The 12,816-nt window shown below is 40.8% G+C and overlaps 1 protein-coding gene across 1 annotated transcript in view; it reads left to right on the top strand.

Annotated features, from left to right (window-relative positions):
* Positions 1-250: 250 nt before the first annotated feature.
* The window catches only part of LOC115152688 (inactive heparanase-2-like), a 113,080-nt gene continuing 100,514 nt past the window's right edge, over positions 251-12,816 (top strand). The window contains exons 1-3 of the mRNA XM_029697425.1: positions 251-516; positions 3,353-3,507; positions 3,895-3,973. Of these exons, the coding sequence (XP_029553285.1) occupies positions 251-516; positions 3,353-3,507; positions 3,895-3,973 (500 nt within the window). The remainder of the gene's footprint in view (positions 517-3,352; positions 3,508-3,894; positions 3,974-12,816) is intronic.

The raw sequence follows: 12,816 nt of genomic DNA on the forward strand, positions 1-12,816 counted from the left end.
CCCAGGCTCATGGCCCTCTTTAGCGGGGAGGCTGGCCCGGGGCGTGCGCTCCCCTCTCCAGCTCCCAAAAACACGGAGGGGCGGGGGGAGACGGACAGACAGAAATGAGCAGATCTTTTCGCTCAAAGGAATAGGAAGAGTGCATTCAGACTACAAGGTATCGCTATAGCTTCTCTCACGTTCCCTCAAACAGCAGAGCACGGTCTTGTTTTTATGCGCAGTGTTCCATCTGTGGTGCCAAGCCAGGAAGATGCCCAATCCGGCGACATGCCCCTTCCCAGGCTCCCGGCTGTGGCTGGTATCCGTTGCTCTGATGGTGCAGTCGGTGATCTCCTCTTCTTCGACCTACCAGAGACCTGCACCCGGCGGCGGGGGGAAGAGAACGGGGTTCATGGAGAGGACGCTCATTTTGCTGGACGTCAACACCCGCAGTCCGGTTCAAGTTCTAAATGACAACTTCCTCTCTTTACAGTTGGATCCGTCGATTATAAAGGACGGGTGGCTGGACTTTCTGAGGTAGATTTCTTTCCCACTCGGTCTACTTTATCGACTTCATAGTCGTCGTTATTCTCATGTTTGGATCAAACGCATTGTTTTTGGTTTATAGGTCTCTGTTGAGCATGATCGGATTTAGTTATCTAGACGAATGGCTCTTTGACAATATTATGATATCGGGAATCATTAAACAATGTCATAAAGTCGGTTTATGCCTATTTGTGCATTGCCTTTGTTTAGGTGACATTAGAAATAGGGGTAAACTAGCCTGTATGGAAATATGGAGTGTCCTAAAGATTGTAGTGTAGCCCTAAATTCATAATTACGTCGTCGAGCTTTCCCAATTGCTGTGCATACTATTAGCCTATTTTCTAATTTCAGTTGAGACACCTTTTGACACATGCTGCGTCCCTCTCGCGTAGCATGCATACATCAGTTTACACAGTATGTAGCCTAATTCATAAACATCTCTTTCACATAGTGGTGTTAATAATAGGTCTATATATAATGCCACTGTCTTAGTCGTGTCAGTGTTTCTGTGTTCTGCACAATGCTAATATGATGAGAGAAGGGAACAAGAATGACAGGGAAAGCGGTGATATGAGCTCATAATATATAGTTGATGTTGCATGTTGGGTATGGAAGGGAATCGTTTACATTGGTAGAAGTATGCCTACATGGCGCACACGAGGCTCGCTGAAGAATTTCCGTAAACAGAGGTTTCTTATTTCCAGTGAAACATCCACTGTTATTGTTTGGGAGGAGAGAAAAGGGGTCGTGGCATTTTACAAGTTCAGTGGAGTATCAGGGTTTACTACTCGATATCGACATGTTTGTAATAATGAAAAACAGTCGGAATGGCTACTCAAATATTATTGGAGCCACAGCATGTATCGCCCTGGAAGTAAACAATTTCAGCTTCCAATCAGCTTCGGCTATTGTGCAAAGTTCCCAGATGTAACTTTTACCAGTCAGTGGGGAACTTTGGTCAGGATTTTAGCAAAAATGTAATTCTGGGTTAACTAGATGAAAAGTGTTATTCCCACATGAACACGTTCAATCCTATGGATCTATATAAATTCAGTTGTTGCTATATATTCAACCTTCAGCAACTAAATGTTGTCTGCATCAATTTTGTGATAATAACAATAATAATAATATTGATACTAATCATCACAATAATATAATAATATACCTAATGTTCATAATATTCCTAATAACAATAACACACTATGTGATCAAACAATTAACCTTTTAACAATATTGACACCTTTTTTTGCTTTACTTTGGTTCATACTTTCACTAACTTCCTATATGTCTGTAGGCTATTCACTCACAATTTCAATGCAAATTTTCTACAATGTTTTTCCAATATTTATTTTCTTAACTGTACTGGTCAAGTTCATATAAACCGTTATTTGAATAAACATTTAAACCATGCCTACCTTAAACTTTGCTGATCGTCCGATCTGATAACATAGCGCTCAAGCACACTAAGGCCATACTATAGGATAAATTCGTTTTTGTGGTAGGTCGGTGGATTTTAGAGACATAAATAGGCAATTATTATAATACAAAGCTAGGCGATTTAACTACTACAATAGTCTACAATTGTCATAAAAATTGCACTTTATTCAAGTCTGCAAGAATCGGTTAAAATGATCACAACATGGCCTATATTCTGTCTACAAAAACAGCACAATATGGTAAATGCTAATCCCATAACATAGAATTGAACACAACATTAAAGCTACATTGCAATTTCCAGTAACTTCAATTAATGGGAAATATTCCCTTAATTTTGAAGAATGTGACTTGTAAATAGGCCTACTTCAAAACTGTCCTTTTGCTCCATGTTTTTGTTCAAAGGAGACTTTGTAAACAAATAATGACTAGCTTCAAATCAATGTTTAAAAAGTAGGCTAATGTTGCTCTCATGGAATGCCATTCCTTTACCACAGAAAGCATGTGCTATTGGCAGGTGATGTATTCGTTTGCTCCATTGTTTTGGTGGTGGTCCACTCTTGATGATATTGACAAATTACAGTGTGGCTTTGGTCGAAAACTCTAATATTTCTGTTGTTTATTCTGTGTCCAGTCTGGTCACACAACAGTAGAGTGGAATACTGAAAACTATTTTTCTAATCCAGTGCAGTGGGAGGTATTAACGCTTGCTGGCTAACAGCGGCACTGAGAGGGTCCTGTTGTAATGGAAAAGCTGTCATGTCCTATAAGACCATCGTGTAAATACTAGAAGGGTTCTCTAGCTTTTCTCTCAAGTGAAACCAATAAATGAGAGTGATAGTAAAAAGTGTTTTGAAAGCCCAGTCTGGAAGCTCTGACAGTAATCTGCTAACACTGCAGTATAGAACATGTTTTTATTATTCTGGGCATACTAGTCTCACCATCATAAAATGTTTCCCTGTGACATCTAAAAAACACTGAAACCTACTCTCTGCATGAATTAAATGGGCTCCATGTCTAGTTTTCTTTTGTTGAATCTGAATGCACAGGGCTATCAAGAAGTATCACATTTAACTAAAGCTGTCATTGTTTTATTACTTGAGTTTTTTGTCTTGTGAAAGTAGTGCTCAGCCTCTGTTGAGTAGCCTATGTCACTAGTGCTGGATACTGCAATAACATACTCACTAAAGGAATTCTTTTCAAAATAACGTCAGTCATTTCTTCTCAGAGTTGTGTATGTACATACATAATCTGAAATCAATGATAGTCATGCTGGGTTTTTTATGCAACTTGTTTTGACACAGAGCCTAATTGATTAAAACATATTGTTTAATCAATATTTCAGATGTATTTGTGCACCGTATTCTTATCAGATCTCTGTCTCCATGTATAGTTCCAAGCGTTTGGTAACCCTAGCCCGAGGTCTGTCCCCAGCCTATCTGAGGTTTGGAGGAAAGAGAACTGACTTTCTCCAGTTCCACAACTTGAAGAACCTTGCCAAGTTCAGAGGCCCCGGCCCAGATTACTACCTAAAAAACTATGAAGATGGTGAGTTAGACATTATGGATTTGATTATTAATTTACGCAAATGTTGAACACACATTTTGTATATTTATTTATTGTGTTGTTATCCCAATTTGATTATAAAATGTATTGAGATGTTTAAATGTACTTTAGGTACAGTTGAAATCGTCTAGGTCCATGATCATTGGTAGGCCCATAGTCTTATTCTGTAGCATTCAATTGGAATTCAAACAAGCTTTATTAGCAAGAAAGGAACAATCCAATGTTGCCAGAAGTGGTACGCAATGAAACTACATGACCCGTTCTTGGTCTCTGTGTTAACGCTCAGACATAGTGCGTAGTGACATCGCCCTGGACAAGCAGAGGGGCTGTAAGCTGGCCAACCACCCTGACATGATGCTGGAGCTGCAGAGAGAGAAGGCAGCTCAGATGCAGCTTGTCCTCCTCAAAGAACAGCTCTCCAACCTCTACAGCAACATCACAATAACAGGTAGGAGATCACACACACACACACACACACACACACACACACGCACGCACGCACGCACGCACGCACGCACGCACGCACGCACGCACGCACGCACACACACACACACACACACACACACACACACACACACACACACACACACACACACACACACACACACACACACACACACACACACACACACACACACAAACTCTCTGTTTGGTTACTCAATCTTGCCAGAGCACAGTGATGTAAATCATCACCCCTCAGATTTACTAAAGTAATTTGTAGAGAAGGGATGGAGGAATGGAGGGAAAGAAGGGATGGAGGGAGGAATGTAGAGGAAGCGAGGAGGCAGAGACTACTGGCATTTCTGAATGAAAGGTTAAACTGAACCTGACTGTGGAGGGGCAGCTGGACTGTGTGTGTGTGTTTGTGTGTGCGTGTATGTGCGCATGTGTGACTTGCTGAGTCCCTGTGACTATCTCTGGCTTCCCAGGGTGGTAACTGAGAACCGTAAGGGTTTGGTTAGCAGTAGGCTGTGTCAGGATGTCTTTATGTTACAGTATTTTGCTTGGTATTTATTAGAAATTATGTGGTAGCAATTAATACTTTGTAGTACTTAAATACCAGTTGTGGTACCAAATGGCATGTAATAATATGATGTAATGATAATGTAATGATGGTTAATTTAAAACATATAGATGCTGTTGTAATAGTTTGGTCATTGTTCTGTAATTACAATTTTACTGCTATAATTTCCAGTAAAATACAGAGTAAACAGCAGTCTATCAAAACAAACCGTAACCCCAGAGTTTCTAACTTTTAAAATGTGTGGATCATATCAACTTACAAAGTTGAAGAGAGGAGAGATGAGGATGGAGTTTCAGTCATCGGAGCTACAATGGCAGCTACAGCTGCTTGTGATTTATTAGAAGAACAAAATGACTGTGTTTGTGTTTGTATGTGTGTGTGTGTGTGTGTGTGTGTGTGTGTGTGTGTGTGTGTGTGTGTGTGTGTGTGTGTGTGTGTGTGTGTGTGTGTGTGTGTGTGTGTGTGTATGTGTATGTGTGTGTGTGTGTGTGTGTGTGTGTGTGTGTATGTGTGTGTGTAAAACCTCCCATGTTAGAAATGCCTGTTCTAGATCTGTCTTGAGCAACACGCACTGCAACTAAGGAGATGTTCATATGAAGAAATAACATGAACACTGAGGGATTAATCCCCAAATATTTATGCCCACAGAACTGATGCCATGACAGATCATTCCACCAGCTTCACTCAAGACTTCAGTGATATTAATGTGTATCTAATACATCTTCATATTATCCCAAGGGAATCTGCTAGAATTTGTCTTTTGTCGAATACATTGTTCATTAATGCACAGGAGAGTGGTGTTGCATTATTCCGTTTTTAATGTACTGTAGTATATAAGGTATTTCAGACACATTTGTACATTGATAGATTTTCATTGACGGAGTTACTGTATGTGTGTGTGTGTGAGTGTGTGTGTGAACTGTATGTAAGTCTGCGTATCATCAGCTGTGTGATTTCAACGGGCCTCTGGTGCACTAGTCAAAACATGGCCTGACTGCGCCTATCTTCTAGCACTGAAGAGACACATTGAGGAGAACCATTTGTTCATGTTTAGGTGCAGAGGAGTTTCAGTTCACAAGTTCAGGAGTCACACTGTGTATCACCCTGTACTTTCTCTGTTGTAGTCTGGTATCTTATCATGAGATAGTTCTACGATATGAACTATCAATATATTCGGGTGCACGTCCACCTCAAGGCTTCAAAGTTGTATTTGCTGTTCTCCCCTGTCACCCTACACTTAGTCTGGGGAGGGATTAGGTCCCAGGGTTTTTCTTTGTTATGGGGTCCTAGGACCCTTGTTAAAGTCAATGGCATCATGAACTTTACCCAGTACCAGGACATTTAAGCCAAAACCTGGATGCCTCTGCCAGGAGTTTGAAACTTGGCTGCAAGGGTATCTTCCAGCAAGACAATAAACCCAAGCACCCATAAAAATCCACAAAGAAATATTTAATAGACCACAAAATCAAAAGTTTACAATGGCCATCTCAGTGTCCGGAGTTGAACCCCATTGAAAACCGCTGGTTTGAATTTAAGAGGACAGTCCATAAGCGCAGACAAAGGATATCAAGGATCTGGAAAGATTCTTTATGGAGGCATGGTCTAATCCCTCCCAATGTGTTCTCCAATCTCATTAAACAGTTTAGAAAAAGGCTCAGTGTCGTTATCCTCACAAGGGGAGGGTGCTGGAGTACAAAAATAAATAAAATAAGTATATTACCCCCTTTTTCGTGATATCCAATTACGATCTTGTCTCATCGCTGCAACTCCCCAACATAGGTTGAGTCATGTGTCCTCCAAAACATGACCCATCTAACCGCTCTTCTTAACACCCACCTGCTTAACCTGGAAGCCAGCTGCACCAATGTGTCAGAGGAAACACAGTTCAACTGACGACGAAGTCAGCCTGCAGGCGCCCAGCCCACCACAAGGACTCGCTAAAGCACGATCAGCCATGTAAAGCCCCCCTTGCCAAACCCTCCCCTAACCTGGACGGTTCTGGGCCAATTGCGCGCCACCCTATGAACCCGGGTCTGTAGTGATGCCTCAAGCACTGCAATGCAGTGCCTTAGATAGCTGCACCACTCAGGAGGCCTGGGTACTGGAGTATTGAAATCAGGGGACCCAATCATTTTGACCCCTATCTTTTTTAGATTTTTTAAAATTATTGCTCATAAACAAAATCTATTTCGCTGAGCAGTTATATTAGTATAAAATATATAAAACTATCTTTTTTTTAAGCATATATTATAGCTCAGTATTTGTATAATTTATTTGTACAGGTTTTGTTGCTCATCTTTATTTAGGGATCCAATAATTCTGGACCCCACTATATATCTATGTTAAAGAAGTCCTCCTCTTCTGTCTAGCCTGTGTGTGCTGAGATGTGGCTTACAGTACATTGTGATTTTTGGAGAATGCTGTTTAAAGGTCAAGTGCAGTCAAAAGCGTGTTTTCCCTGTGTTTATATATTTCCACACTATGAGGTTGGAATAATACTGTGAAATTGTGCAAATTATCATAATCCCCTTTTAATGTAAGAGCTGTTTGAAAAGACCCCCTGAAATTTCAACCTGTTTTGGTAGGATGGAGTTTTGGCCTTCCAAACCTCTCTGCCAATAACAGCTAATTTTCAGTTTTCCCCGTCCCAGTCAGTCCTATCAAAGTTCTTGCTTGAGAAATTGCTCTTGCTAAGAAGCTATTTTTGTTTATTTTTTACCATTTTAATTGAAAACAATCACAGTAAAGTACTTAATTGTTACCCAGAAATGATTTGATATTGAGATAAAAACGTCTGCATTGGTCCTTTAAGTGGGGCGGCAGGTAGCCTAGTGGTTAGAGTGTTGGACTTTTAACTGAACGGTTGCAATATCAAATCCCTGAGCCGACAAGGTAAAAATCTGTCGTTCTGCCCCTGAACAAGTCAGTTAAACCACTGTTCCTAGGCCGTCATTAAAAATAAGAATTTGTTCTTAACTGACTTGCCTAGTTAAATAAAGGTTAAAAAAAGTGAGACCTGTAGTGTTCCAAGTTAATTACTGTATGAATGGACAAAGCCATTGATCATGTGACACCATTCATGCCTATGTGATGACTTGATAGGGCATTTGAAGACCAGGAAGTTGGTTAGTTGGTTAGATTGACACTGGTGAGTCAATCAAAATACTATGTTGTACTTTCACATCTGTGGTGAAAGGTGGCAGAGCTAGAGCGGTGTTTGTCAGACTATGAGACATTCCAAAAATTGTTCTTCTCACAAAAACGTCTGTAGCGTCTGAATGGTTTGACCTCTCTGTGAATCTCATGAGCACGGTGGTGCTCTCTGTTTTGCTCTACGGCCCCCACAAGTGTCACGGGCAGTGGCGGTTGTAGCTTGTATGGTTCCCTGGGCGAACACCCCCTTCAACACAAATAAATAATCATAACATTTAAATATAAAAATATATGCTATAAAAATATATGTAAGAAGTAACAAAGACCAAATAGAAACAAATATGTGTTGATTTGGCACTCAAGCTTCAATACATTATCCATCCCCCAACACTGTCAACCAAGAGTCAAGACTAAACCAGTTCACCTTGGTGGTGTGCAGACTGGTTTTATATTATTCTTAACAATTTCGCACAAACCAGAAAAAAATGCAACAATTTTCACAGTATTATGAATGAATTGTGGTTTATTTGGTAGCATTTCGTAGTGTGACTGATTTTACTAATTGCATTAGTACTGTACAAAGTTAGAAGTGCGCTATTTGATAGATTCCCCCACTCCCCCTACCTCGGGCTTCCAGTGGGGAGACCTCAGGTCAACCTACCCCCGCTCCCCTCCTCATCTCATACTTCTGAGTGGGAGACCTTCCCAGACACTAGCCTGCCCAGCTCACAAACTAGAATCAGGGCGCCCACTCCGACAAGGTTAATTGACCCACAGTCCCACACGGTGACATGATATCATGTCACCGTGTGGTGACAAAATGCCGCACTAGGCGGCTGTCCATGTTGCCTATACCTAAATCCGCCACTGGTCACGGGACTCGTTGTGAAAGTAACCAGTACCGGTTTACATTTTTTTATGGAAGTATGAAGGTAGTTTTGTGTAGTTTTGTGCCTACCCCCAAAAAGGGGTTAAATATGTGTAAAAAAAACTACAAATATTCCTGAGCTTTCTTATATCTCCTAGATATAGGACAGACACTTTAAAACCTTATTTCTTATGATTATTGTTCCACTCTTTTTTGCCATTTTGAATGTGTTATTCAATGCATTTCTTCTGGGCTACAGTAGTAAAGGCCAAATTCGATATTTTATCAAATAAATGTTTTATATATATATATATATTTTTTTTTTTATACTTAAAGTGGTCCTAAAATTCAAAATTAAATAGCTAAATAGTCCATCATATGACCATCTTAAAACAATTCCATATGTCAGCTTAGAACCCTCATGGTTAGCCTGTCACTGTAGTGTTTTATTGGGAAGGGTAACAGGGGAGGTGTTTAAACAAGGTCTGGTAATAATCAGCCTAACCCTTAAGTGTGTGTGTGTGTGTGTAGGCAGGTGGCGGGCTTAAAGTCCCTTTAACAGCCCCTTCATCCTTTTCCACTCTACAGTCTGACCTCTTACCTAGGCTTGTTAGAGCTATCAGTAATGGCACTGCACACGCACAGACACGCACACACACACAGCCCCCTGCGCTGTGAAAACATACCAGCTCAGACAAGACGAGGTCAAGGTCACCCCTCATCTCCCCCTTACTCCCCCTGGTCTGCCCCTTAGTTTCTCCTGGCAGTAAACCAAGACCTAACTGCCTCAGACGGAACAGACCCTCTCATCTCACCCCTAACCTCCTGTCTCATCCTTCCCCCTTGAAGCTCATCCCCCTACTCTCAGCCACTTTTATGTCCCAGCTTTCTTTTAATTTTTATCTCAGTTAGTCTCTCTCTCTCTCTCTCTCTCTCTCTCTCTCTCTCTCTCTAGTAAAATAAATAAAACATGTTGTGCCACGTACACCGGAGAGGTGCAGTGAAATATGTTGTTTTGCAGGGTCAGCCATAGTAGTACAGCGCCCCTGGAGCTAATGTGGGTTAAGTGCCTTGCTCAAGGGCAAATCGACAAATTTTTCACCTTGTCAACTCAGGTATTCAAACCAGCGACCTTTTGCTTACTTGTCCAACGCTCTAACCACTAGGCTACCTGTTCACCCCAAAAAAAGACCATGATCCTGCATGCATAACATCACCTCAGTGGCTTGCGATTTGACTCTCCCTCCCATGTTTAAAACCTCTTAAGGATCGGACCCTTTTTTTCAATTTTCACCTAAAATGACATACAAAATGACCCAAATCTAACTGCCTGTAGCTCAGGACCTGAAGCAAGGATATACATCTTCTTGATACCATTTGAAAGGAAACACTTTTCAGTTTGTGGAGATGTGAAATTAATGTAGGAGAATATAACACATTAGATCTGGTAAAAGATAATACAAAGAATAAAACATTCTTTTTTTGTACCATCATCTTTGAAATGCAAGAGTAAGGCCATAATCTATTATTCCAGACCAGGTGCAATTTAGATTTTGGCCACTAGATGGCAGCAGTGTATGTGCAACGTTTTAGACTGATCCAATGAACCATTGCATAGTTGTTCAAAATGTTGTATCAGGACTGCCCAAATGTGCCTAATTGGTTTATTAATAAAGATCATAATTGTGCACTCTCCTCAAACAATAGCATGGTATTATTTCAGTGTAATAGCTACTGTAAATTGGACAGTGCAGTTAGATTAACAAGAATTTAAGCTTTCTGCCCATATCAGATATGTCTATATCCTGGGAATTGTTTTTATTACTTACAACCTCATGCTAATCACATTAGCCTACGTTAGCTCAACCATCCCACGGGGGAGGGGGGGGGGCATCGATCACGTAGGGGTTAAGATCTTTCTCTCCTGTTGGGAGACATGCAATTGAGTATCTAGACCCCTCAAACTCAACTCTGGACCTCAAAGCCAGTTCCACTGTATTTTTTTTCATTGTTCCCCTCTAATTAGGGACTGATTTAGACCAGGGACACCAGGTTTGGACACTCTGGATCTCGTATGGTAAGAGTTGAATACCCCTGATCTAGACCCTCATGGAATAGATTTATCATCTACTCACTGCATTTAATTTCTTCTGCCCTCTGTGTAGTTTCTCTTTTCTCTGCTTTGTCTTTATTCTCCCTCTCTTCCTCCCTCTCCTGAATCCTGTTCATCCTCCCCTGTTCATTTTACCTCCTTGGCCTGTTTAGTTGTTACTGGCCTCTGATGATGCTTGGAATTCTCTAGTAATAGTAATAATCTCTAGTAATCTGCACCCCCCTCTCCCCCCTTTCTCTCTCCCTCTGTGACGACAAATAGCAGGACATTTGAGAGTAGTTTGGGGGCGTGCTCCGTTCCTCCCCAGTGCAGAGGAACGTCGGCGGGTGAATTCAGATGGAACCCTTGGAAAGATCATACCCAAAATTATCATTTTCGGATATAAAGAATACGCTGTATCAACAAAAAACGGGTTGCAACTTATAAAACATGCGGGTAGAAAATGACAGACGGAGGCGCAACAACTTCCAACTTTGTTCGACATTTGAAGCTGCACAAAGAACAGTAATTCGTGTCTAATATAGCCGACAGCTATATAATTTATAACTTTGCTAGTGTAGCATGTAGGCTAACGTCACGTTAAATCAATGAGCCTCCACACAGTGCGGGAATGTGATCATTGCACCCAAGATTGAGCTACAACTGGCTAGGCAGCCTCCTGTAACCACACACAGAGAGGATGTGTGTGTGTTAAGGTTGGGTGATTGTGTACAAGCCTACATCGCCCGATTGTGCCCCATAGCGATCCTCGATAGTCGGGGGGGGGGGGTCTTTCTCATGGCTACCCATGTATTTCCATGTAAATATAATGTTTATTTGGAAAGTAATAAATATATATTTAAAAGCATTCATGATGTGAATGTAATATACTAACTATTACTCTGGTTAAGAATATGAAATGGTATTACATTTGGTGAAGAGCACATTATGACTTGTTTAGGACTCGAAACTCCAAGTTTAGGACTTGAGACTTGCTGGTTTTGACTCGGACTTGCCTGTCTTGACTTGGTACTTGAGTGCTAAGACTTGAGACTTACTTGTAACTTGTAAAACAATGACTTGGTCCCACCTCTGCAGTAAAGTATTGTAAAGAACAATGCATTATGGGAGTTCAGTGCACTGTTAGCAATTTCTGAAATTTTACAATTTGATAATACAATAAAGTGATGTATTAATGTTTTGCTGGTTGAGTTGCCATGTCCTCTTGGTTTGTTTTGCCCTTTAGTCACTGCCAATTTGGAAGCCTTTGTTAAGGCCTCTAGGAGTGCAAGTGATACAAAACACCAAATATCCATCAATATGCTGTAATATATAATTACAGTACCTAGTAGCAAAACGTCTCTCACCAATCCCATGTAATTACATTAAAATACTGTTAAATACAAACCTCATCTCCCCTCAATGATTCAATCATTTATTACAATTACAGTAGAATTAACTTTTTTACAGTCCTGTGATTATAAATAAATTGACTGGCATATGTGCTGCCAGTAATTTACTGTACAAATTACAGGAATTTCTTTACAGAGAGTCCCCCTTGCTTTCTCTCCAGATGCTCCCTTAGTCGGTCCTTTCCTCTTGGGTTGCGGTGACCTTTTGCCATGCTCAGTGTTGTCCTAGCTGTCTATATTTTGACGCCACTTAGTAACGTGCAGTCAAAATATAGACAGCTAGGAGACTGACTAACTATTTTTAGTTGACACCTTTGGTTTCAGACGCTTAAACCTGTGACCCTGAAGCAGCTTAAGTTCCAAGGCTATGTCCGCTTCCATGTCTTAGTATTGAGTAAGGTCAATATTGGTGTAAAATAATTATGGTGGGATAGTGTTTCTAAAGTCTTGTTTCTGTAGGGAAAGAGAGATTTTTTGGCAACTCGTCATGTGTGTATTTTTGGACAGCTTCCCATCACATACTGCAGAGGTGATGGATGGATATGGTCGAACATGCAAGCGTGAGTGAAAAGCAAACATACCGAGTGCATCTGGTGTGTGTGTGTGTATGTGTGTGTGTGTGTGACACAGATGTTAATATCTGTCTTGTATGCTTTATACAGTGCATTCGGAAAGTATTCAGACCCTTTAACTTTTTCCACATTTGTTTACGTTACAGCCTTATTCTAAAATGTATAAAATT

Source organism: Salmo trutta, chromosome 18, assembly GCF_901001165.1.
Source record: "Salmo trutta chromosome 18, fSalTru1.1, whole genome shotgun sequence".
Lineage (NCBI taxonomy): Eukaryota > Metazoa > Chordata > Actinopteri > Salmoniformes > Salmonidae > Salmo > Salmo trutta.